Raw genomic sequence first — 25,548 nt, 5'->3', positions numbered from 1 at the left:
CCTGGCCAACTGTCCTCCAAGACACCCCCAGCATTCCTCTACACTCCCACAGAGCAGAGTCAATGATGCCTCTGGACATAGCCAGGTCTCCAAAGAATGCTTAGCCTTTAGCCCAGACCATTGATACCTGGATTAGGAATCATGTGGATATAAACACTGAGAGAATATTTTTTTATCTATCATCTATCTATCTATCTATCTATCTATCTATCTATCTATCTATCTATGAATGAATGAGAGTGAAAGAGAGGCAAGAAAGAGGCGGGTATAGAAAGAGAATAGGCACACCAGGGCCACTAGCCACTGTAAACAAACTCCAGATGCATGTGCCACCTTCTGCATCCGTCTTTATGTGGGTACTAGGAAAGTGAACCTTGGTTCTTTGGTTTTGCAGGCAAGCACCTTAACTGCTAAGCCATCTCTCACCTGAGAGAATATTTTGAGAACTGAAAATCAAAAGATTTCACAGCCAACAACACTTGTTCTATTGTCATAGACAAAGGACATCACATCACCATACAGGAGGAACTGAAAATGTACATATAGTGGCATACGATAAACACCCAGAAGAGGGTTTCCAAAGCACTAAGGAAGAAAGCTCCTCAGGCCGAAATAGGCACTGAAAGTAAACAATGTCAGGCAACACTTTGAAGAGAAAACGTTGTATGAAAAACCTCTAGCCTCAGCTGACTCTTTGGGATGCCCACCCTATGGTGTGAGAGACTTCCATAGCCCCCTCTTTCATTTTTGTGTTTTCCTGGAAAAGCAGATGTGTCTGTCCTTGTCCCTATTTTATGGATGCTCAGAGGTCAAGGTCATAGTCCTTAGGGGCAGAGCTCAGGTCCCTGGAGCCCCAAGCCCCAGGCTGGTTCACTTTCCCTCAGCTGCCTCAATGGCTCACTAAGATATAGTGCCTTTTCAGAGTGAAGCTTTTATTCCATAGCTCTCCTCTCCCAGGATCAATTTCCTAGTGAGAAAGACCTGCTTAACTGTCCTACAGAAGTTTCTAAAAGCATCTGATTTTCACAGGCAGCATGAAAGCTCTGCCAGCTGGGCATGGGGCCTCTGAAGGACAGCAATCCTTTGCCTTCCATCCTCCTCCTTGTGCTCTGCTTTCTTTCCCTACCTAAATCCTAGCTGGTAGCCCACACCCTATTGTACACTAGTTGTGATATACCAGCACTCTTCCCTGGTGTGACCCTGCAACAATCTTAGTCAACTTGGGCTCTGAATGGAGGAGCCATGTCTAAATCACTGTGCTTTTTCCATGGTGCCCAGCACAGCTTGTTGCTTGGAGCTGGTATCAAAAGCATACTTTATGAGTGAGTGTATAAATGCCTTCACAAAAGAAATGGCACAATGACAAATGTCCATGCCTGGCACGCATTAGTACTCATTAAATATTTGTAATGAATGACTGAATAGTTTGCATGCTGTCAAAACCTCATCAGTGGTGGTGGTAAAGTCAGGGGCTAAAGAGATGTTTCAGTGGTTAAAGACACTTGCTTACAGAGCTTGATAGCCTGAGTTTGATTCCCCAATACCCATATAAAGGCAGATGCACAAGGTGACACATGTATCTGGAGTTTGTTTACAGTGGCAAGAGGCCCTGGCATGCCTATTTCTCTCTGTCTCTACTCTTTCTCTTCCTCCTTCCCTAGCTGCTTGCAAATACATGTATGTATGTATGTATGTATGTATGTATATATACATACATATATACATATATATGTTATATCCATATAATTTTTTTGAGGTAGGGTCTCACTCTAACTCAGGCTAACCTAGAATTCACTATATAGGTCTCAGGTGGCCTTGAACTCATGGTAATCCTCCTACCTCTGCCTCCTGAGTACCAGGATTAAAGGTGTGCACCACCATACCTGGCAATTTTTTTTTAAACCAAAAACTCTTTGGAATATTAGGAGGACAACTTTACTTAGGTGGTTCCAGTGGAACTTTGTGTAACACATGTCCCTTAGGACCTCCTAATCCCACCCAAAAGTGCTGGCCAGGACCTGCACACTCAGCTTCACATCTGAGAGCCTGCGAGCCTCTGACGGATCGGCTGCAGGCAGTGATGACAAGTGGCTGAATTGAGTCACAGAGTGAGCTCAAGGTGCCCAAGGAACAAGAAGGGACGTCACAAAAGACCGCATCCTCTGTACTCACGCGGGCCAGCCCTCGAAGGTGGAGACGGTGAAGAGCGCCATCATAGCCGAAAGGACGTTGTCAAAGTTGAAGTCACTATTCTGCCAGATCCTCTCACGGACCACAGGGCTGTCAACATCCCCATCCTTGTAAAGAATAAAAAGCCCTCTAGAGGAAAAAAGAAAAAGAAAAAGAGGACAGCCATCTTGGATTCCTGCGTGGCAGCATGAAGTCAGTCCCATGGCCCCTGAGAACCCCTACAGAACGCCACATTCTACCTCAGCCAGGCCACACACCTGAGCACATCCCAGGTAGAGTTTCTCCCTTGCTCTCCCCACATTTAATCTGCTCTATAGCTCAAACAACTGCTGAGTAATAATGACTAATGCAAAGTGTTTTTTCCAGAGCAGCTAGAGAACTAGCATATATCTGTTAACCATAGGAAGCTATCAAACAATGAATGCTACTCATATAAAGCAGGCACAAAGTAATCACCAAAGCATCAGTGCTTTGGCCATAGAGAATTTCATGAGCCCTGAGACATGAGCCCAGGTAGAAGCTTGTCTGCATCTCCTTCCTTCATGCTAATGATATCCCTAATTTTCTTTCCAAAAGAATCCTGTAATTGCTATAACACACCATTTCTCACAGAGCTACAGTTTTGGAAGAAACTCAAGAGATAAAGGCCATTACTATTTCACAGTTATGGGCATCTAGAGAGAAGGGTTGGTGTGTTCACACTGCTGCTGCACTGTTGCCCCTGGTCCTCTTTGACCACACCCCAAGAAAACCCTAGTCAACTTGCACTACAAGCTAAAGGCTAGGGACACAGACTATATGGCCTTAAGCTTTGAGCAATGCTTCCATGGGCAATGGACATTCCATATTCACTAGACATCTTAGAAAATAGGGCATGGACATTTACTGCTGTGTCTCTCCTCTGCTGGTTGTTATGAATGCAAAGTACAGCCAAAATGTGGAGGACATGAACAAAGAAATCTGGAATGTCTCCCAGAAGAGAGTAGTTGCTCTTGAATTCTGGGAAGACAGAGAGCTGTAGGTTCTGACTTAAATAATAGGAGGTACAGGAATATCATCTACATTCCATGTAAAGGTCAGGGGAGTGAATTCAGGGTCCTTTACCATTATTATCTCAGGGTTCCCTCCCCTAGTTCATAATCTCCATATTGTGATAGTTTGAATCAGATGTTCTCCATAGCCTCATGTATTCGGAATGTTGCTGCTTTCTGGTATTTTGCTGTGTCAAGACAGAAAACCTAGTCTCTGCCCTGCCTTGCTTTTCCTGCAATCATGAAACTCCCCTCCCCACTGACTATGAACTGAAATAAACTTTTTCCTCTCATCTGCTGCTTTTGGTTGGTATTTTTTTCCAGAAATGCTAAAGTAACTACAACATATACCAAATAGCAAGCAAACCCTATCTATCCATTTCTCTGTGAGACACAGATGCATAACCTTGTGACCAGGCTATATGCCACTGAGTTGCACAATGAGAACAGCTGATTTCATCTTATGTGCATTTTACCTTAAACAACAGAAAACTAACCACCATCTTCCCAGCCACTGGATAAACAGACAAATAGACAACTAGTGTATTCCACAACAAAAATTTCTAAAAAGCTATTATGAGATTTTCTATTTGTTCTTCCCAATTCCCTTCCCTGACTGGACACCCACCTGCATTCTTCAGGATTACTTTTGGCTTCATCTGTGCAGCGATAGAACTTCCCCTGGGCACAAAGCAGACATGACCGTCAAATGCAGGCTCTTCCTTGCAGAAGCCATCTCTGACCTTGGGTGAGAGGGCACCCCTACCTTGAACAACTGGACCCCGATGCAGGCAAACATAAACTGGAGCAGTGTGGTGACGATCATGATGTTACCAATTGTCCGGATGGCCACGAAAACACACTGGACAACGTGCTGGGGAGAGAAGAGAAGGCAGAGGATGGATTTCCCCTTCCTTCTTTGTTTTAGCCATGAGCAGAGCTAACATGAGAGCAGGGCTTCATGTCTGGGTATGTGACTTTGCAACTGTGCTGCCCCTTGGGCTGTGTCTTCCTGGTTATCCTCAGAGAGGTCCTACGACATACCGTGGCCACTGTGAGGAACACTTTCCAAGTCCCCTCTTTGGTTTCTTCCAAAGAAGTTTGGTTGGAAGGAATGCTATGGGGTTCAGGGTCATCTGCAAATAGGCCCAAAGGGTATCCATCTCAGAAGGCCTTAGATATGTATGATATATTAATTAAGGCCTATTAGTCTGTATGAGAATAGATTTATAAATTCAAATAAACAAAAAGAAACACTACTGATAAGAAAGTAATAAATGAACAATAATCATAAAGAAAAATATCCCCAGGGCTGGAGAGATGGCTCAGAGGTTAAAGGCACTTGCTTGTAAAGTCACACAGCCCAGATGTGACTCCCCAGTACCCACAGAAAGCCAGATACACAAAATGGCACATGCATCTGCAGTTTGTTCTGGTGCACCCATATCTCCCCCTCTTCTTCTCCCCTCTCTCTTTCTCCTTGCAAATAAATAAATAAAAATTTTTAAAAATCATGAAAGTCTTCAATTAACCTAATAAAAGTAATTTTAGAATTCCATGAGTGCTGGTGGAAAGGTTCCACTTTGAAATGTTCCACTCTAGAAGAGTCAGTAACTAGCCAACCTGTCATAAAGAAAAAGGCCAATACCTTAAGTCCTTTTGCTCTGTTGATGGCTCTGAGGGGCCTCAGGACCCTTAAGACCCTCAGAATCTTCACAACGGAGATGGCGCTAGATCTAGAGATGGGACAGTGGGAGAGCATGTCAAGGGTGTTATGGCTGATGGATTCTTTGAGATCAGGTCTTTCTCCGTGCAATGTGCTCCTTCCTACACACTGCAAACTATGGAAGACTCCTGTCTCCTAGATGAAGCTCAGGGGCCCAGAGGCCCTGTTGACCTCCTCAGAGACATTTGCAATCTGATTTTGTTCTTTTCACTCAATGTAAATGCTAAGGGCTCTTAACCTTCACGTTTCATGTTTGGTTTAAGTTTAAGGACCTGTTGCACTGTTTCCATATTAAGGCTTCTCTGCCTTTAAGGCAGAAAGGCAACCATGACCTGAGTGGCCTATACCATTGTAGGGCAAATGCAGTGTGCTCAGTGGAGTGGCCAGGAAGGCTTCCCAGTGAGGTGATCACAGGTGAGTCCCAAAGGAGGAAGAGAGTTAGCTGGCACAGGGAGAGGGCTATAGAAGCCATGCCCCAAAGGCTCTGAAAGGGAGAAGGCAGCTAGTTCATGGCACCCTGCGTGATTGGATAGGGCAGGGGTGCAGGCTCAGGAGGAAGAGTCAGAGGCAGCATGGGAGTGACTAGATACTAGTGTGAATGTCCTCCACAGAGATGAGTACGAGACTCCCTCTCTGTAGGGGAGCAGAGGGCAGAATGAGGAAATGGCAAGGAAGGCAGTTCTGGGAAGGAACCTTAGCTTAGGGGGTGTATGCACATGTGTGTTCACATGGGCACCAGAAAGGAGGTGCTCCCAGGCCAACAGGAAAGTGAGGCCACACAGGATACTCCCAGCAGAGCTCCTATCCTGTCCTGTGTAAGGTAAGCAGACTGCATGCCATGGACTTTCAGCCCCAGCTTCCTCCTAGCCAGAAACTTTCAGAAGCTCCTACAACCCGCAAATCCAGGGAAGTCTTCATCATCCAAATGGAAGGGGTGTGGGAAACCACCTGGTCCTAGCTCCTCCTGCAAAGAAGAAGTCTGCTTTTCTGAGACGAGATACCCACAGTGCAGAACCAGGCCAGGGAAGAACCTGCCAGTCTCCTTCCTAGTCAAGATGTCTTTTAGCTGCTGTTGAAGCCAGTGTTAGAGACAGTGGCAAGCACAGCCTGGCAGTGGACACAAGAACTAAGAAAGCACACAGGGAAGCATGTACTGACCCAGTGCTTTCTGACATAGGGCAAGTTAAACAGTCTTGACTCTAATAACCCTTTATGACTGGATATAAATTTCCTTACATAAGCCACCCCGCCAATAATCCTCAAGGTGTACATGCATGTACGTGCACACATACACATACTTACTGAATCCCAAACGACACCAATGATACCCCAACAACGAGCATGTCCAACAAATTGAAGTAATTCCTGCAAAAAGCCCCTTTGTGCAAGAAAGCTCCAAAAGTTGTCATCTGTAAACAGAATTGTGGGCCATTTACTGTGGGGTTTTTTTTTTCTGTTTCCAGGGTCACAAAACCTGGGCTCTTTACAAAAGTCTCAAGGAAAGCATGACTTTACCAACAAGTACACTTTAACAGAGTTTAACCACATGAACCAATTGTCTTCCAAATCCCCCCCCCACCTCCAGGAGGCAAATCTACAGAAATTAAAAGTAACAATAATTTTTCTCTCTTTTAAATGACCCATTGTCTCATTTTTCCAAAACCCAAGAGTAACAACTTAAAAAAGCAGAAAGTAAAATGAAACCTCAATTAACCAAGCTCATAGACTAAGTGAAACACTTCTCCCTAGCTCAGCTTGAACAGGAGAAAGCAAATGACAAGAATAAGAGCCTGGGCAGGAGCGGAGGCCGGCAAGAGCACTGTCCCTGCGTGGCAGGCTCTGCACCACACTTCATGCAGAACTGCCGTCCCCGGCTCAGCTCTGGCACAGGAGCGGAAATCAAACCCATCAGCTTAAATTTAGGCAAGAACATGAATGCTAATTGTTACAAGATTTGACCTAGAGGCTTGAACACATGATGGCTCACTGTTTCATAACTCGTTTTTCATTCACAATGACAAAATGAGGCTATTCTCTGGTAAGATTTTGTAAAGAGCCCGAGTTCCACAGAAGTCCAACATAAAATAGATTTTTTTCTTGAAATGCACACCCAGAACCTCAAAATACTTTTAAGACAATGGTGGTTGAAACCTTTTGCTTCTCATCTTCTTTGTGCTAGGAGATGGATTTCCAACAGTTCTACCCTCTCTCAGAACTGCCAGGACTCAGCTGTGGGTCTCTAGACTTCTGCTTGCATAGGAAAGGAGCTCCCTGTGGAGTGGGCCTTGCATTCAGGACACAGACCACGCATAGCAACGGAACCTGCCGGCTCATGCACGGGCAGTACATTCAAAGCACTCTGTCCAAAGGAAGCCCCTTGGTTTGCGCGAATGTGAGCCATTCATTAAGACACACAGAAACTATCTCCACACAAGTGAACCAAAATATCTTGCAAATCCTGTTGCAAGAAAATAGCTGTTACTATTTTAGGTCACTGGAATCACACAGTTGGAGAAGAGGAGGACAGCCATTCCCTCCACAGGGCAAATGTCTTCCCTCTGACTTTGATGTCAGAGGGAAGCACACATAGTGCTGTGTCTGTTATCAGCGAACAAATTCAGAGGATTTTTTTTAAAACAGCAAAATATAATTCCAACTAGCACATGAGGCCACAGAAGCTCCTAATGCACTCAGAGGTTAAAAAGAAACAGCAAACAAGTTGGAATGGTCACAGAAAAAAATCCTGTGGTTGAAAAGTTTAGCTTAATCACAAAAGGCTAAAAAAGAAAATGGAAAAAAATGAAAAGCTCAAAGCACTTCACGCTTCTCTCCTGTATGTCACACACAGGAGCAGGCCCTACACTGCTGGGCAGCCTGTTACCTTCAAAATGATCTCAAATGCAAAGGTGCCAGTGAAGACATAATCTGCATAACCTAGGATCTGGAAGCAAACAGAATGGTAGCCATTATTGCAAGAACAGTAAAGATCGATGAAAAAAGCTGTTACCTTCAACAGGATTTCAACAGTGAAGATTGCTGTGAAAGCGTAGTCAAAGTAACCCAGTATCTGTAAGGCACAACATGGGACAATGAGAACTAGACACCTAGACAAGCTATGACAGTTACATGCTCACAGGCAGAATCTCTGGCTGTAGCCATAGACCTGAGGCTCTGGAGGTAGGACACAGATGCTCAGAAGCGCCCACCTCCATCCAATCATAGTTTCTCTTCAAGACAAGTAAGGAACACTTGGGAGCTTTGCTTCCCAACCCCGCTCAGGCTGGCTGGCTTCTCAAGCTTATACCTTGGCGCTCAGGATCTGGTTTCTCAAACTGTTGCATTAACAATCTTTCCTTTGTGCAGTGTATTACATCTACTTGTGGTACCTGGTAACTTATAGTACATACATGCATATATACACACACACATACATACACACATAGTTTATATTTTTAATTGCATTTTAGGCTGAAGGAAGAATGTTGTCCTCGAGATTGGTGTTGAAATGTAAATAAAATGGCAGTGCTGAGGGGATAGTAGAGTTCTCGTCTCACATGTGTGAGACCCTGGGCTCTATTCCCAGCATCATTAAAATTATAATAAAATCTAAAAAACTCAAATTTTAAAACTGTTAACATCTTAACTTTTTAAACTAAAAAGATGCTAAGCAATAAATTCAACATGCTCCCTCAAATTCTGGCCAATCTAATCAGCAGCTCTCCTCCACGCCGCCACATGGAGGCTGTGGTGCAGCCTGTGAGTCGCGGCTTTACTTACTATTGCTCTGCAGCTATCTCTGCTCTCCTAATGGTGAGTCTGTGCCTTGCTGAGTCCACATTAAAAAGAGTGACTTGGCATTTAAATCTTCAGTCCAAGCAACCCTACCAGCATTCCTGAAAATGTCATCTATTATTCAACAGAGTCATGTTAGCCCCTACCAGTGTCCCTAACTCCCTTCAGAGCAGCTGGGGTTCACAGGCAGGATAAGTGGGTCAGCAATAAGAAGTCTGACCAGTCCAATAAGGCTTCTCACAGGGAGTTGCTGACTGCTATGCCCTCAACTAGAAAAAGATTCCTGCAATAGGTAAGACCATCCTGACTGCTGGACACAATCATGACTGTGTTCCATGCTTTTGAAAGAACTAAAGAAGTCAGAGTTAGAAGGACTATGGATGCCAGAATTGAGGCCTACTCTTTTCACTTAGTAGATGTGGATTGCTCAGGCGATACATCTGGTTACAGGTGTTGCTGAGCCAGGAGGAGGGCTCTCAGGTGTTAGTTAAGAACCACAAGGCCATGTTGTCTCCTACACTGGAGCAACCACAGGAATGTTCTCTACCTCTCCTTCAGAGTACGGGGAGCAACTCTGCTTTATGGCCAGATCTCTTCCAAGAAGGCCCTCTCTTCAGAGCAGTCCTCTTCCAAAGTTTCCACTGTGGACTTGCGATGCCTGCCTGAACACTTCTGTATAATTGTATTTCCTGGCCAGGTAGTGGAAGTTATTTTCCAAGAGACTAGCATGCCCTGCCACTAGTCCCTCATTTCCTCCTAGGGTTCTGGAAGATTTTAATGCTAAAGGCACTGGTAGCCAGTAAATATCTGTAGCTAAGACAACTTGGTGCCAAGGGGCCAATCCAAATTCTCAGATTTAAGTTGTTCTTTCCTCACTTAGCTTGCACTTTCCCCCCACTAAAATCTCAGCTAGTGTGAAAATAAAACTAGGGTTTAAGAATAATACACATACACATACACATGTACATACATATAAAAAACATTTAATAACAGCAAGGAAATAAGCTAATGGAGAAGAGATTATAATCAAAAAAAAATTAAAAAGCCACAACATGAATTCACTGCTTGTCACTCTGTAATCTAGATTAACTATCTTCCGATCTAGTCTGCAATGTCATGATTTTTCTCCAAACACCTTTTCTGTTTCATGCTTCATTGTCAGGTTGGAATTCGCTACTCTTGTTGGCCAAGGCCAAGGGCTGGAAATGGGGAGATATGAAATGAGGGCGGTGTTGTCACTACAGAAAGCTGGAGGTATTGAGCTGCTGCTGTGTCTTGCCCCTAAAATCTCTAGCAATCTGATATACAGAGTCAGCCAGCCACATGAGACAGCCTCATACACTTGCTCCCTCTCCTGGGCAGGGCCTTGGTGATACCAGAAACTGCATTTCAGGATCCTGGCCTGACGGTGAGTAGGCCACTGGTTGTCTGATGCTGTCTTGCCTTTGTAGTTGTCCCAGTGCTGAGATGGCCAAACTAAGAAGGGACAGCTGAAGCATGACGAAATTTAAGTCTACATTTCTCTCCAATACAGAGGGCCTGCTAGGCACTGTACTTAAGTAGTGCAGCTGACACATAACAGAAAACTTAACCTGCAGCTTGTTTCCTTACCACCTCCTGCCAGGCCCAAACATCAGACTCCTCCTCTCCACTGAACCCTCAGCCTGGCAGCCCACCATCTCTGAGTTTTTCCTTCTCAGTAAAATCCACAAATATCCCCACCAGCCCAAACCAGAGCTCCTGGGACCTTGGCATGCTTGGGCTCAATGTCAGCTTCTCCCTGCTACGTGTTCCCACCAGCAAAGAGGAGGAAAAAAACGGGTCCCTGAAGACAGTACCAGTTATTGCCAAGGAGGAAACATTTCTAGATGAGCTAGAGGCCTACCCTAGATTTAGTCTCCAGGGCCCCATCTTCTCTCCAGGATGACCTCTTCCTGAGAGAGGCCAGGGCTGACCCTGAGGGAGTCCCCACCCGCATCTCCTCTCTCAGAGGCTTACAATGTTCCGGAAGGAGTGGCTGCGGATGGGATCCTCGGCAGCTAGGGCAGCGCTGCTCAGCATGATGAAGACGAGGATGAGGCTAGTGAAGGCATGGTGGTTGATGAGCTTGTGGCAGCCCACGCGGATCCTGTGGGGAGAACACTGCATGGGCACAGTCCCAGAGAAGGGCTTGAGTCTGCTGGGGGATTAAAAGTGTGGGACTCCCCAGGGAGAGATCTGGAAGATGCTAGCTGAGGGCCAGGCCACTTATGCCTTCTGCCCAGACACACTGGCATGACCGTTTGCCCCACAAAGCCTTCAGCCCCTTGGGATCTGTAGGGTGGGCAGCTCCACATTGACCACCAGTGGGGTTGCTGCCTTTCACAAGATAAGGAAACTGAGGCTTATGGCTATGAAAGAACATTAAAGTGACAAATCTAGTAAGGACCAGGGACAGAGTCCTGCTCCAAGCCTATCTGATTCTGGCATGTTTTCTACCCTAACACCTGACTCTCTATCATCTCTGCTTTTGAAAGGAAAATGGTTTATATTAAACTAGATTTGGCTGGACAATGCCGCCACACCTTGAATCTGTATATAACAAATGACAATTGAACTTAGTTTGTGCACTAATTGAAGGGACACTTTGGTAACAAACTGCTGAGCTTTAGCCAATCACAGGCCACCAGCTGATCAGATCTTGTTCAAATGAGGTGCCCAGGTGGTGCTGTGGCCATTCATGCTGTCTCTCCCCCTCACTCCGACCTTCTGTCCATAAGTGATATTTATTTTATTTTATTGTCCATGCAGCAGAGATGAGCTCTCTGCAATGCTTCTGCTTCTCCAGGCTGCTTGACTTGGAAGCCATTCTTTCTCAGTTAAATTCAGTCAATTTAATTTGCACAAACCTCTTTTTTTAATGCATTTAAAAATTTTTGTTTATTTTTATTTATTTATTTGAGAGCAACAGACAGAGAAAGAGGCAGAGAGAGAGAGAGAGAGGGAGGGAGGGAGAGAGAGAAAATGGGCGCACCAGGGCCTCCAGCCACTGCAAATGAAAACTCCAGATTTGTGCACCCCCTTGTGTATCTGGCTAATGTGCGTCCTGGGAAATCAGAAATCGACCCTTGAACCAGGGTCCTTAGGCTTCGCAGGCAAGTGCTTAACCGCCAAGCCATGTCTCCAGCCCTAAAAAATTTTAAAACAAGGTCCTTTCTTTTTATATGGCCTACAAAAAGTGATAGTTACTGAAACATGGTGTCATCTGGAAATGTGTGTGTGGTATGTATGAGGGTGCATGTGTGTGAGAGGATGCATGCAGAGGCCAAAAATTGACAACAGGTGTCTTCTTCTATGACTCTTTACTGAGGCAAGGTCTCTTAAGTGAGCCCAGAGCTCACCAGGTTAGCTAGTCCATCTAGCCAGCTTGCTCCAAGATCCCCCAGCCCCACTTACTGAGTGTTGACATTACATATGGGCTGTCCTGCACCCCAGGATGCTAGGGATCCAAATTCCAGTCCTCATGATTGCACAGCAAGCTCTCTATCCACAGAACCATTTCCCCAGTCCCCATATGTTTTGTTTGTTTTTTTGAGGTAGGGTCTCACTCAGGCTCACTTGGAATTCACTATGTATTCTCAGGGTAGCCTCGAACTCACAGAGATCCTCCTACCTCTGCCTCCTGAGTGCTGAGATTAAAGACGTGCACCCTAAATGTCTTATTTTTTATTTTAAAGCTGACTCAACATAAGCAGCCCTCAGAAAGTGAAGTTTTATCCTCGTTTGCACCATGTAACAGGTTCTTATGCACAGCTGCAGCATTTGGCTCTCACAACCTAGTCCTGAGGCTCTCATGATAGCGTGAGGCCATGCAAAGCTTCCTGCTGCCCCAGAGGTGCCATGAGGCTGGTTAGCAACTAACTGTCCTATCCCATCTTCTTTGCCTAAAGAACATAATTAGGTTTCCCCTTGAAAATATTGTTTCCATTTTCAAAACCAAAGTCAACTTTATATGAATGAGACTGCTTGTTTCAAGTGCCCCACTCCCTGAGACTGCTCAGTACTCTCTGAATCCCTGGAAGGCTTTTGAGGACTCAGCAGCTGAGCATGGGAAGACCTTCCAAGGCGGTGAGGGCAGGGGTACTCTTGACTGTGGAAAAATTAATGCATTCTTTCTAGATATAACCTTGTTGTTTGTTTAAGGACACCAAGTCTGGATCTGTAAAACGATCATCAAATCTTCATGTTTTGAGAACTCTAGCATGCCCTGTTCCTTGTCTGTACCTCCCCAGGGCCTGTGAATCACACAGTGCTCCTTTCTGACAGTCAAGAGCTACTTCTCTAATTCTTCTAGAACTCTTTCCAGGAGCCACCTATTCTTTGGCAGTTCACTTAATCCCAGATGATTAAAACCTAGAAACCATCTCATAAATAGACTTCTTCCTCTCACAGTATGTGAATCATTACCATGTTCCTGGTGAGCATCTTATCATTTTAATATGAGGAATTCTATTTTAGCACAGTATCATAGTGCTGAACTGAACAGTTACAACCTATAAAACATCACTGTGTAATATAGTAAAACTCAATAGGGAAAAAAGATCACCTAAATGTGATCTGAGGATGAAGATGCTATGCAGAACTTTTACATAAAATCACAAAATTCTTATCCCATAAAACATCTTAAGGTCTACTGACTAAGAGTACTAGAGGCGGCGAATGCAGAGAACCCGAGAGCCATGCATGAAATTGCCCCGTTGCTATTCTCATGCACAGGAAGCAAAGACAGGGAATCTAGAACAGGCTACTTAGGACCTGGTCACATCTCGGAAGGAACAGGACGTCTCCTAGAGAGGAGTGCTGGACATATGGAAAAGGCAAGAAAGGCGCAGGAGATGGGCTGGAGGAGACTGGGGGCTTCAGAACAGGCCATAAAGCTCTCTCCCTCCCCCACCTCTCCCACTGTAAAAATGATAACGCCCTGTAGAAATGAGGCAGTAAAGGGACCAGAAGGTAGGTATTTACGGGTTGGTCTTGCTAAGAATGAAGAAAGCACTCCCTTCAGGGATGGGTGCAATTTTCTCTTTCATGTTCAACTCCGATATTCTGCGAGGACGGGGACCAGCAGGAACCTCGGGCTCATCCTCATCCTCCTCTTCTTCCTCTTCACCTACTTTAAATGGAACACAGTTGTATGAACATGAAAGATTGTATATACACCTGCATTATGCTTATCAACTTCACATTAAAGCGGCTTGAGCTTTTAGCAACACCTGTTGCTCACAAATCAAAACCTCCTCCTCCAGCATGCAGGCCGGCTGTGCATGGCGGTGGGGAAGTGGCCCTGTCTGCCATGCTTACGGATGAGCTACGAGAAGATGTGTCCTCCAGGAGGTGGCCATAGAGATCCTCCTAGCCTTGGCTGTTTCCCCAGCTGCTGTCTTGCTCAGCTTCAGTCTAAACTGTGTGGACTTCAAGTCACAGACAAGCAGTCCCCTGGGCTCCCCAGATCCATGGGCTCACCTTTACCAGCTGATAACAAGATGGTCAAATGCAAGTGTCAGGTGAGTGCTAGCAATTGGACTTTTTTCCAGGAAAATCTACCTATCTTGATCTACCCACGCCTTCCCTCCCTACCACTTAAAATTAGGATTAGGTATGCTGCCTGTGACCATGGAGAAAGGGGGAGCTAACTAGTCCCCAAGGCAACTGGGCCCACAGCCTAGGTGGCCTCAGCAGCCCAGTGTGACTCCATCTCATCAGCTGAGAGCCCGCCTCTGTCCTCTCTGCCTTGCATACCTGGCACATCACAGGGTGGGTAAGGGTCCTTGTCTTCATCCTCCTCTCGATAGTCATCAATTGCAACCTAGAATAAAGATTTTAGAGAATGGGAGACTGACTTGAATGCATTTCAGAGAGCCACAGTGAAGAGGGGGCAACCCTGCCATCTAGCACAGTGTGAGGACTTGCTCATGAGTGTATGTGCAGATGCATGTCAGACACGCAGGTGCGCAAAGACAAGCAAATGGGAATTCCACCTGAGTGAAGATGAGAGACACACCACTGTCCAGGTCATAGCTGGCAGGCACCATCCATGGCACCATCCTTTTGCTACTGTAGTGTAGGCATGCACAGTGTGTGGTGTCCACATGTAGAGACCCGATTCTCCACTAGACTGAGCTCCGTGGAGGCATTCTAATGTCTGACATGCAAATGTCAGCCAGTAAATACTTATCCGTGCAATGAAGAAAGGACAGAAGTGTCCAGTGTCATAAACACGGTGCAGCCTAATAGTATGTCCCTGAAGCCTCCCAACCCTGCCTCCCAGGTCACCTTTGGCAACAGGTATTTATTACAACTCCCAGCTTTTATTTTATTATTTTTTTTGTGTGTGTGGTTTTTCCAAGGTAGGGTCTCACTCTAGCCCAGGCTGACCTGGAATTCACTATGGATTCTCAGGGTGGCCTCGAACTCATGGTGATCCTCCTATCTCTGCCTCCCAAGTGCTGGGATTAAAGGCGTGCACCACCACGCCTGGCTCCTAGCTCTTTTTTTTTTTTTTAATTATTTATTTATTTGAGAGAGAGGGACAGAGAAAGAGAGAATGGCCACACCAGGACCTCCAGGTACCACAAACAAACTCCAGATACATGCACCACCTTGTGCATTGGGCTTGCATGGGCCCTGGGGACTTGAACCTGGGTCTGTTGGCTTTTCAGGCAAGTGCCTTAACTGCTAAGCCATCTTTACAGCCCAAATTCCCTGATTTTAATACCTATTCAGAAGATGCTAATATGATTTTGACCACAGGTCAGGTCTGACCAACTCAAAATCACAAACAAAAAAACAGAAAAAAAAAGTGGTCCAACTTGCAAAGTATTTATCATCTTGGTCTTATGATAAAACGTTGCTTAAGAGCCAGCTCCCAGTCTAAAAAGTCACTAGAAGCCCCAGGAAGTCCAACAGATATATGGCAGGCTCTACTTTCCACACCAAAATATTACATATGAGACCTTTCCTTATGGACACAATGACTTTGAAACAAAAAGAGAGAGAGAGAAACTTCATTTCAGAACAATACCTTATTGTCACTGTTGGCTATCTGGTTAGCTTCAGGTTGGTTCTTTTTATTTTCTAGGCTTTCTTTTCTGTAGAGAAAACATAAGAAATCAAAGGACCAAAATGTGCATAAAGATGCTAATGAGGACTCAGGGCCCCAGTGAAGGACAGAATCCAAGTGGGAGCACTCAGCACAAACCAGCCCAGTGCTTCCTGGGTACCTCATGTGACGGATTCATTACCCGATCATATCATCTCATTAAGATTCTCATCCAGGAGCTAATCAGCATCGAATGCATCATTTACTTCATGAGGCCAAAATTAGTTGCATTGATTCTTTAAGTATGGGATTGTGTGGCTCCCATTCCTTATTCTGAGGATAAAAGCTCCAGGTCTGGCTTATACCCCAAATTCTCTCCTCTTTGGTGAGTACCACGAGGTCACCCACAATCACTGCAAATTAGCAATAAGGTGTTACAGCTCCTGAGAAGCAGGTATGAGTACTCCAGGTCTTCCAGGTAGCTGAGCTGCCCAGGACCCCTGGACCAATGCCTCTGTGAAAACAGAGTTACCTGGCAATCTTTTTCCTTTCCTTTTCTTCAGCTTCTTCCTTCTGGGCAGTGTTCAGACTTTCAGCATCAGCCAAATTGTCTACAGCGATGGCCAAGAAGACATTCAGCAGAATATCTAATTTAAAAATTTTAAGGACACAACATGTTTCTAAATGCAACTGCAGGTGATAGTGGCAGTGTTATGCCCTCTTGTGTTCAAGGAGGCTGGTACCAAGTGATTGTCCTGAAAGCTTGGTAAAACCCAACTTGAAAACAGCAAACAAAAAGCACAGAAATCTAAAGAAGATCATCTGAAAAGGCTACATCAAAATTCACAGAAACCTGTGAAAACTATGAGCTTCACTGTGTCCTGGTGTGTGTTTCCACATATCCACAGAATACACATGGTGTGATTGAGTACTCCTTCAGTGTTAGGGTTCTAGGCATATGTGTGATCATGCCTTGCTTTTTATTTGGGTGCTAAGGATTGAACTCAAAGCAGTCAGCACTCGTACCTATAGTGCCATCTCCCCCCACCCAAAAGAGAAAAGAAGAAGGAGAAGGAGAAGAACTTGCTAGCCTAATGTTTTACCATTTGCAGGAATCAGACTCCCTGGTGGGCCTGAAGGATACAGTTGCCACAGATGAAGAGGATGATGAAGTAGATGCAGACGACCACTCCTGACGAGGACGGGCCTCCGTACGCCATGATGCCATCGTACATCACAGCATTCCAGTCTTCACCAGTCAGGATCTAAGAAGCGAGGCGTGGCTCAGACCACAGCTGGAATCCTATTCTCCACAGCTCTGCCGGAGCTCCCTGGCGGCTGCCTAAACCTGGCTTCAGTTGCTGTTTGTAGTCCATTTAGCACCAAATACATCTATCTGGTGTTCTACATAATCTTGAAAATATTATTTTTAACTATATAAATAAATGAGTTCTTCCTTCTAGTGAAAAACAATCTTTACATGTCATACATGTGTACCTTTTGGTCAAACCCTGCCTAGTTTTTGTTTTTTTTTTTAACAGAAAGGTCTATTTTATTTTTATTTATTTATTTGAAAGAGGGAAAAAGAGACCAACAGAGGGAGAGAATGGGCATGCCAGGGTCTCCAGCCACTGCAAACAAACTCCAAATGCATGTGCCCCATTGTGCATCTGGCTAATGTGGGTCCTGGGGAATCAAACTGAGGTCCTTTGGCTTTACAGGCAGGCACATTAACCACTAAGCCATCTCTCCAGCCCCCTGCCTAGTTTTTATGCACTCCCTAGATAGCATGATGTTGCACTGGGGAGATGGCTCAGCAGTTAAAAGCACTTGCTTGCAAAGCCTGCCAGCTCAGGTTCAAATGCCCAGTACTCACTTAAAACCAGATACGCAAAGTAGCACATACATCTGGAGTAGGTTTATGGTAGCAAGAGACCCTGGTGCACCCATTCTATCTCTCTCTTTTTTTTATTTTAGTTAATTAATATATATTTGTTTGTTTGTTTATTTGAGAATAAGAAAGAAAGATACCCAGAGAATGGGTATGTCAGGGCCTCGAATAAAGATTTGGTTTTACATGAGTACTAGGAAACCAAACCTGGGTCCTTAGGCTTTGCACTCAAGTGCCTTTACTACTAGGCCATTTCTCCAGCCCTTTCTTTTTTCTTTTTCTTTCTTTTTATTTTTGTTAAGGTAGGTTTTCTCTCTAGCCAAGGCTAAGGCTAATCTGGATGGAATTCACTATGTAGGCTCAGGATGGCCTCTAACTCACAGCAGTCCTCCTACCTCAGCTTCCAAAATGCTGGGATTAAAGGTATGTGCCGCCATACCCAGCAAATCTAGAATTTAAAAAAAATTATTTTACTTATTTGACAGAGAGAAAGAGAGAGAGGGAGAAAATGGATGCACCAGGGCCTCCAGCCACTGCAAAGAAACTCCGATGCCATGTACTCCCGTGCGCATCTGGCTTAAGTGGGTCCTGGGGAATTGAACTGGGTCCTTTGGCTTTGCAGGCAAACACCTTAACCACTAAGCCATCTCTCCAGCCCCAATTTTTTATGTTTCTTTTTTTAAATTTAATTATTTGGGGGGGGGGTGTTCAAGATAGGGTCTCACTCTGGTCCAGGCTGACCTGAAATTCACTATGTAGCCTCAGGGTAGCTTCAAATTCACAGCAATTCTCCTACCTCTGCCTCCCAAATTCTGGGATTAAAGGAGTATGGCACCATGCCTGGCTTAATTTAAAATTTATTTCTTTATTTATTTTTGTTTTTCAAGGTAGGGTCTTGCTCTAGCCCAGGCTGACCTGAGCTTGATAGTCTTAGGGTAGCCTTGAACTCATGGCAATCCACCTACCTCTGCCTCCCCAGTGCTGGGATTAAAGGCATTTGCCACCATGCCCAGTCTCTCTCTTCCTTTCATTCTTTCTTTCTTTTTTTTTCTCTCTCTCTCTCATAAATGAACAAAAAAATTAAAGTACATATTCACACTCTGATGGAACAGGCTGTTGGTGTCTTCTCTGATAACTTTTGGGCACAAATTATACCATATTGTTTAATTTTTTTCAACTGGCAGCAATATTCCCTGATTTAGTAAGGTCATCATTCTTCTTTTTAATATTTACTTATTTGTGAGGCAGAGAAAGCACCAGACAGAGAGAGTGAGTATGGATATGCCAGGGCCTCCTGCCACTGTAAATGAATTCCAGATGCATGTTCCACTTTGCACATGGGTACTGAGGAATCAAATCTACACTGTCAAGCTTTACAAGCCAGTACCTTCAGTCACTGAGTCATCTCTCCAGCCTCCATCTCATTCTTTATAATTGATGCATAGTATTTCACATAGTTAATCCACTACATAAATTGAGAATTGTACCTATGAGTTTTTGGAATCAGGGAATTCTGTCTTTTGTAAATTTGCAAACTGGTTCAAGAGCAGATACAAACAACCACCTGAAGTTTAATTGACTCTTCTTTCCAGAGGGTACTTGGAAATCCATCCTCCTCAATCAGACAGAAGACAGCTAGTTTCAAAAATGCTATCTTTCAGCCAGGCATGGTGGACCACGCCTTTAATCCCAGCACTTGGGAGACAGAGGTAAGAGGATCGCTGTGAGTTTAAGGCCACCCTGAGACTCCATAGTGAATTCCAGGTCAGCCTGGACTAGAGTGAAACCTTAACTCTAAAAATCAATCAATCAATCAATAAATAAACAAAATAAATGCTATCTTTCAGGCTGAGGGTTTCTTTATCTCCTATCTCCTATCTAGAGTTCAAGGTTATCCTAGGACTACATAGTGAATTCCAGGTCAGCCTGGGCTAGAGTAAGACCCTACCTCAAAAAAACAAAAACAAAAAAAAAATTAAAAAAAGATAAAATAAACTCACAAAAGCCAGGCATGGTGGCACACGCCTTTAATCCCAGTATTTAGAAGGCAGAGGTAGGAGGATCACCATGAGTTTAAGGTCACTCTGAGATTACATAGTAAATTGCAGGTTAGCCTGGGCTAGAGCGAGACCCTATTTCAAAAAAAGAAAACTCACAGAAAAGGAACTCTGAATGACTCTCAACTCCACCTCTGATAAAGCTATAGCAAGATGCTATCTCACCTGTCAGACAGGCAGCAGTCATAAAGGGCAAACACCTCCTGGTAGGAAGGAAGGAAGGAGGCAGTGGGCAACCTCCAAATGCTTCTAGAGTGTGGACTAATCCAGCTCTAAGCAGAGCACTGCAGCAAAGTATCAAAGATTGAGAGTCACCCCTTTACACCAGCAAGTCTTCCTTGAGAAATTTGTGCCCTCCACATCTAGCCTCTCCTCTCACATGTGTGTCCTGTGTGTTCAAGAATACCCACTAAAGCCCCTGGCTATACACAACTCAATACTCATCCATCAGGGAAAGACTATTGACATAAATAATGCTAATCCACATCACAGAATTTATGCAGCATTTTCTAACTTTTTAATTGACAGTTTCCATAATATAGACAATATACTATGTCATACAAATTTTGTTTTGTTTTGTTGTTGTTTCTCAGGGTAGGGTCTCACTCTAGTGCAGCCTGACCGGGAATTCACTATGTAGTCCCAGGGTAGCCTTGAACTCATGGTGATCCTCCTACCTCTGCATCCCGAGTACTGGGATTAAAGGTGTGTGCCATCATGCCCAGCTCACACAGCATTTAAAAAGAGGATCTGACCTTTTGTGGACCAAGCAGGAAGGTCCATAAGGGCATTTTTAAGTGATTTAGAAAAATAAAATAAAATGACATAGGGCTGGAGAGATGGCTTAGTGGTTATGACACTTATCTGTGATGCCTAAAGACCTTGGTTTGATTCCCCAGCACCCATGTAAGCCAGATGCACAAGGTAGTGCATACATCTGGAGTTTGTAGTGGCTAGAGGCCCTAGCATGCCCATTCTCTCTCTCTCTCTCTCTCTCCCAAATAAATATTTTTTTTAATGATGCAAAACTGTATATAATAGAGTGAGTCTCCCTCTGTGCAAATTCACTATAGGTAGTAGGTAGAATGACACACACTATAAGAACATCTAAGATTACACTGTGTAGTGATGTTTACCTCCAAGAAGAAATTAGTGGCTAGGAGACATTAGTTTATATCTTTTTATAACACTTACAGTTTGTGTGATATGTATGTATTTTAAGAAAAAGGAGGGCTGGGAAATGGCTTAGTAGTTAAGGTATTTGCCTGTGAAGCCTAAGGACCCTGGTTCAATTCCCCAGGACCCACGTAAGCCAGATGCACAAGGGGGCACATGCGTCTGGAGTTCGTTTGCAGCGGCTAGAAGCCCTGGTGTGTCCATTTTCTCTTTCTCTATGTCTCTTGATCTCTCTCTCAAATTAATTAATTAGTTAATTTAACTTTAAAAAAAGAAAAAGGATACAAGTTTCTCCTAAAGGACTTTAGAAGAAAAAATTACTGACCAGAAGCCAAAATTCAGAAATAATTAAAAAACAAGACATTTTTTAAAATCTTAGAATTATAAACATGCCTATGGTTTTAAAAAACAGCAACAAAAGAAAATCCCAGTAAGATTTCTGAATCTATTTCACATAAACTTCACAAGGTGATGCAAAACAATTTTTGTGGAACAAAATTTAGCAGTGTATCATTAGGACAGAAAGTGTTCTTGAAATGGCATCTTTGTTCTTCTTGAGCTGCAAGCAGACAAGAAGCAAGGTTCTGGTGGCCACTCACAGTGTGCCTTTCCAGGACGGGGTGGAAGAAGGGAGGCTCACCTGGAACACGGTCAGGAGTGCCTGGGGAAAGTTGTCAAAGGTGCTTCGCTTGGTTTGTGTCTCATCAAAATTGAACTTTCCCCCAAACAGCTGCATGCCCAGTAAGGAGAAGATGATTATGAAGAGGAACAACAGAAGCAACAGGGATGCAATGGACTTCATGGAATTTAACAGGGATGCCACCAAGTTGCTCAGGGAAGTCCAGTGCCTGTAAGTCAAGATGAGGGGTGAGTCCAGAGTTTCTGTGTGGTTCTAAGCAGAACATCACCTAACCAGGGACAGGACCAATTTGAAAACATCTGTGACAAGCAGCATGTGCCCTCACCTGGTGACTTTGAAGATCCTCAGGAGACGCACACATCGGAACACAGAGATCCCCAGAGGAGACATGACTTCCAGCTCCACCAGAATGGTTTCGGTGATCCCACCACACACCACAAAACAATCAAACCGGTTGAAGAGAGACACAAAGTATGCCTGGAGACCCAAACTGTACATTTTGACCAGCATCTCGCAGGTAAACAGAGCCAAGAGGACTTTGTTTGCAATATCTGGAAAGACAAAGGGTGCACTGCCCTCCAGGCCTCACTCCCTTCTGATACCTCTCTCCCATCAATCCCCATAGGACACACACGAATGCCCCACCCCTGTATAATGCTGCCCCGTGATAGAAATTCATCCTTAATGCTGATGTTCTGTCAGCCTGCCGGGTTTAGCTACTGCCACACCAAGGTGTGCAACTCTGGACAAGTTACTTAAACTCTCTGGGCCTCAGTTTCATTAACTTTAAAACAGGTAAAAGCCACTCATCACACTGTTTCTGGCACCTCTCAGCACTAAAAGACCTATGGCTGCATTTAGACCATCATGTTATTAATAATGGTTTCTTTCAATCATACCCAAAATCCCTGCCTGGGCCAAAGATGGTACTGATACCACAAGAGGTCACCAATCAATGTCATTTTTTTTTTCTAGTATATATTAAGTAAGCATAATGAGGTTCATGACGTGTATGTGTATGAATCACATACTTTGGTTATATTCCCTCTCCTGCTTCTTACCCTCTCCTACCCCTTTCCCTGTCCTTCTGATCCTTCCTCTTCCCAACTAGTGCATGCCATTTTTAATGGCAGGAAATACTTCCAAGCAGGCCTGAGAGTAGAAGAAACATATGTAAGGAAATATGTCTCCAGAGTTCAAAACTATACAACCTAGAGTGGGCTGTTTCCACAGGTGACCTCCACACACTCCATCTCTAGGCGTTCAAAGCAGGGGAGCCAAAAATCATTTGCCAAAAACACCAATGGGAAAAATAAAGCTTCCAGTGAGCAAGGCTCAGGGTCCCCCCTCCAAGACTCTCAGATTCTCAGTTTTCTAGGGTTGGGACATCAGCTTGCTCCAATATGCTATACTCCATGATATAGGCTGCACCTTGGCTTGCATCTGGGTCGTTCTATCACCTTCCAAGTTAATCCTCACTAAAAATGTTTCAATATCTCATTACACCTCAATCAGATAATACTGAACAGCACTTAGCCACAAGCTTCTCTAATTCAGAGCAAAATGAGAATGGCTTCTGCTCATACCTTGAATCTGTGTCAACCAGTCTGGCTGATTGTAGTGCTCAGAGGAAATGGTTAAAGTGTTGAGAAACACCAGGACAATAACCAGCCAGTAGAATGTGACAGACTTTACAGCAGCCCTGCACCTTCTGCGATTGAATCGGTTCCAGCGACGCCAGCGTCGGCTGAAAGACAAGCAGACATTTCCCCCTAGATAGCAGACCACAGATACATATGTTATCTCAGAGGCCAATAAATCTTACTGAGCAATAAAAGTTCTGATTGGGACCGGGGCTCAGGAAGCACAGGTGTCAATAAATGGGACAGAAATGAACAGACCTCATGATATAAACTGTTAGTCATCTTAACACACAGCTTTTAAATGTATACTCACATGTGCTATCAGTTTCCTTTCTATGGCTATAAATAATGTCAGAACCTGTCACATGCAGCTCTCGAGTGGGCTGAGAATCTGGACGTTCATAGATTTCATGCACAGCTGCAAGATGCACCTGCACGTGTACACAGCTCATGGCTTGGCTACATGGCAGGTGGACCTGCTAGGAATTGGTGTGGAAAGCTACCTGCAATGGCTCAGTCATTATATAGCAAAGTTATCTAGCAGAGCGTGCTCCACAACCATAGTTTTCTTTTTGTGCTTTCTCTCTTTTGTTTATTATTATTAACAAGATGTTTCGTATGGACACATCATGTGTTGGTACCCTCTGTTCCCTCGTTCCTGCCCCCATTCCATTGGGGACACTCTACAATGGGGCTGCAGGTACTCCCCATGGGGTTGTACTTTATGCATTGTGGGAGCAGCAGTCTGTTATTTTGAGGGGGGACATAGTTTTCTTTTAATCTTGTCTCAGGCCTCTGAGGCTCCTCTGGTGCTGGGCAGCTGTCAGAGCCGCATAGGACGTGTGCCTTCATATTGAGTCACCAGGTGCCCTTTCTAACTAGTGATGCTCAAAAATACCTTTAGGAGAAGATCCAATATTGAATTATGTTTTCATAAAAAGAAGAAGAACCAAACAGATGCATAATATGCTTTCCTACCTTTCATATGTTATTAGGAAAAAAAATTCCCCCTGTGTGCTCATGGAGAAGCTCCCTGCTTCCCTGCCCTGAAAGGATTATCAGGCAAAGACCCCCATAAGGTGCTGTTTAGGCACCTTGGTCTCAGCACAGTTCCTCTGCTCTGGTCACTTTGCTTGGACAGCAGGGGTGGGGATACCTACTCCAGGGGATTTTCTAGAGGAAAATTCATGCTGTGTCCTAGCGGTAGCCCTGGCCAACTCATGATGCTGCTAACTACCTGTGAATAGTTTACAGTCTCCTCGCTGCGACCTGGACCAGTGAGGAGGCTTCAGCCTTGCTCTGCTGTGCACTTTCCTAGTGCAGTGAAGCGAGGACTGTGGCAACCGGAATGCATGGCTCTCTTCCGGGGACTCTAAAGCTCTATTCATTGCAGCCAGGTTGTCCTGAGACATGCGACTCACCACATACAAACCATGTAGCCTGAAGAGGCTGGCCTTAGTAGGTCTCTCTTGCACAGCGGTAACAAGGTACACATGACTTCCACACCTAGGAGGTCTTGGCATCCTGTCCTCTGGAACCATGTAGTAACCCTGGCTTTCCCTATATTGGGCTCTGAATGTGAAGATGGCCAGGAAACTAGCATTCCTGAGCATTGATTATATGTGTGCCTGGCATTAGGTAAATGGAGATGAAGAGGGCATGGACTCAGGGTTCCTAGCTTGCCAAGCATATAGGGTTGTGATAAACAATAAGAGCTTTATTCTAAGTCCAGCCCCAGATACAAGGTATGGGGACAAAGTGCTCTTTGGAAGGATCAGGGAACACTTCTCTACAAAGCAAAGATTGGGTGGGACTGGATCTTGATGGGTAAGTGAGAGCTTCCCTAGAGGCAAGTAGAAGGGCCACCCACACAGAGGAGACTGTTCAAGTAAAGGCACTGGAGGGAAAGAAATGGAGGAGGCAAACCACTGAAAAACAGAACAGTACAGCATAAATGAAAAGGGGGGGGGGTACTTGGAAGGGATGTCAAAAGCTGAGGCAGAAGGTGAGAATTACTTCTGTGGTCTCTGTTATCAGGCAAGGTTAGACTTCAGAGATCATTTATATGCAGTAAAGCTCATCCTTCATTCCTTTAACAAGTTCCTTCATAATCCTTATCCTCAGCTTCATGACTACCTACCTGTTTTCTGTCTCCATTGTTTTGTTTCATCCACAGTGTCATAAAATCAGAATCATATGATAGGTAGCATTTTGAAACTGATTTCTTTCACTTACCAAAAATATTTTGGAGGGTCTGAAAAGATTGCTAATTGGTTAAGGCACTTGCCTACAAAGCCTAAGGACCCCAGTTCGATTCCCCAGTA

At 44.5% G+C, this 25,548-nt stretch overlaps 1 protein-coding gene across 10 annotated transcripts in view; it reads right to left on the bottom strand.

The window, feature by feature from the left end:
• Nucleotides 1–25,548, bottom strand: part of Cacna1d (calcium voltage-gated channel subunit alpha1 D) — a 341,201-nt gene that overhangs the window by 61,016 nt on the left and 254,637 nt on the right. For all 10 annotated transcript variants that reach the window (XM_004652738.2, XM_004652740.2, XM_045135618.1 and 7 more), the window contains 15 exons: nucleotides 23,168–23,328; nucleotides 21,907–22,132; nucleotides 21,582–21,789; nucleotides 16,962–17,082; nucleotides 16,350–16,464; nucleotides 15,800–15,866; nucleotides 14,518–14,584; nucleotides 13,744–13,891; nucleotides 10,738–10,867; nucleotides 7,955–8,014; nucleotides 6,250–6,356; nucleotides 4,870–4,957; nucleotides 3,988–4,095; nucleotides 3,850–3,902; nucleotides 2,173–2,319 (listed from right to left, as the gene is read on the bottom strand). In XM_004652738.2, the coding sequence (XP_004652795.1) occupies nucleotides 2,173–2,319; nucleotides 3,850–3,902; nucleotides 3,988–4,095; nucleotides 4,870–4,957; nucleotides 6,250–6,356; nucleotides 7,955–8,014; nucleotides 10,738–10,867; nucleotides 13,744–13,891; nucleotides 14,518–14,584; nucleotides 15,800–15,866; nucleotides 16,350–16,464; nucleotides 16,962–17,082; nucleotides 21,582–21,789; nucleotides 21,907–22,132; nucleotides 23,168–23,328 (1,806 nt within the window). The remainder of the gene's footprint in view (nucleotides 1–2,172; nucleotides 2,320–3,849; nucleotides 3,903–3,987; nucleotides 4,096–4,869; nucleotides 4,958–6,249; nucleotides 6,357–7,954; nucleotides 8,015–10,737; nucleotides 10,868–13,743; nucleotides 13,892–14,517; nucleotides 14,585–15,799; nucleotides 15,867–16,349; nucleotides 16,465–16,961; nucleotides 17,083–21,581; nucleotides 21,790–21,906; nucleotides 22,133–23,167; nucleotides 23,329–25,548) is intronic.

This window comes from Jaculus jaculus, chromosome 16 (genome assembly GCF_020740685.1).
Source record: "Jaculus jaculus isolate mJacJac1 chromosome 16, mJacJac1.mat.Y.cur, whole genome shotgun sequence".
Classification (NCBI taxonomy): Eukaryota; Metazoa; Chordata; class Mammalia; order Rodentia; family Dipodidae; genus Jaculus; species Jaculus jaculus.
The sequence above is the reverse complement of the archived record's forward strand: the minus strand, read 5'-3'. Positions and strand labels throughout refer to the sequence as shown.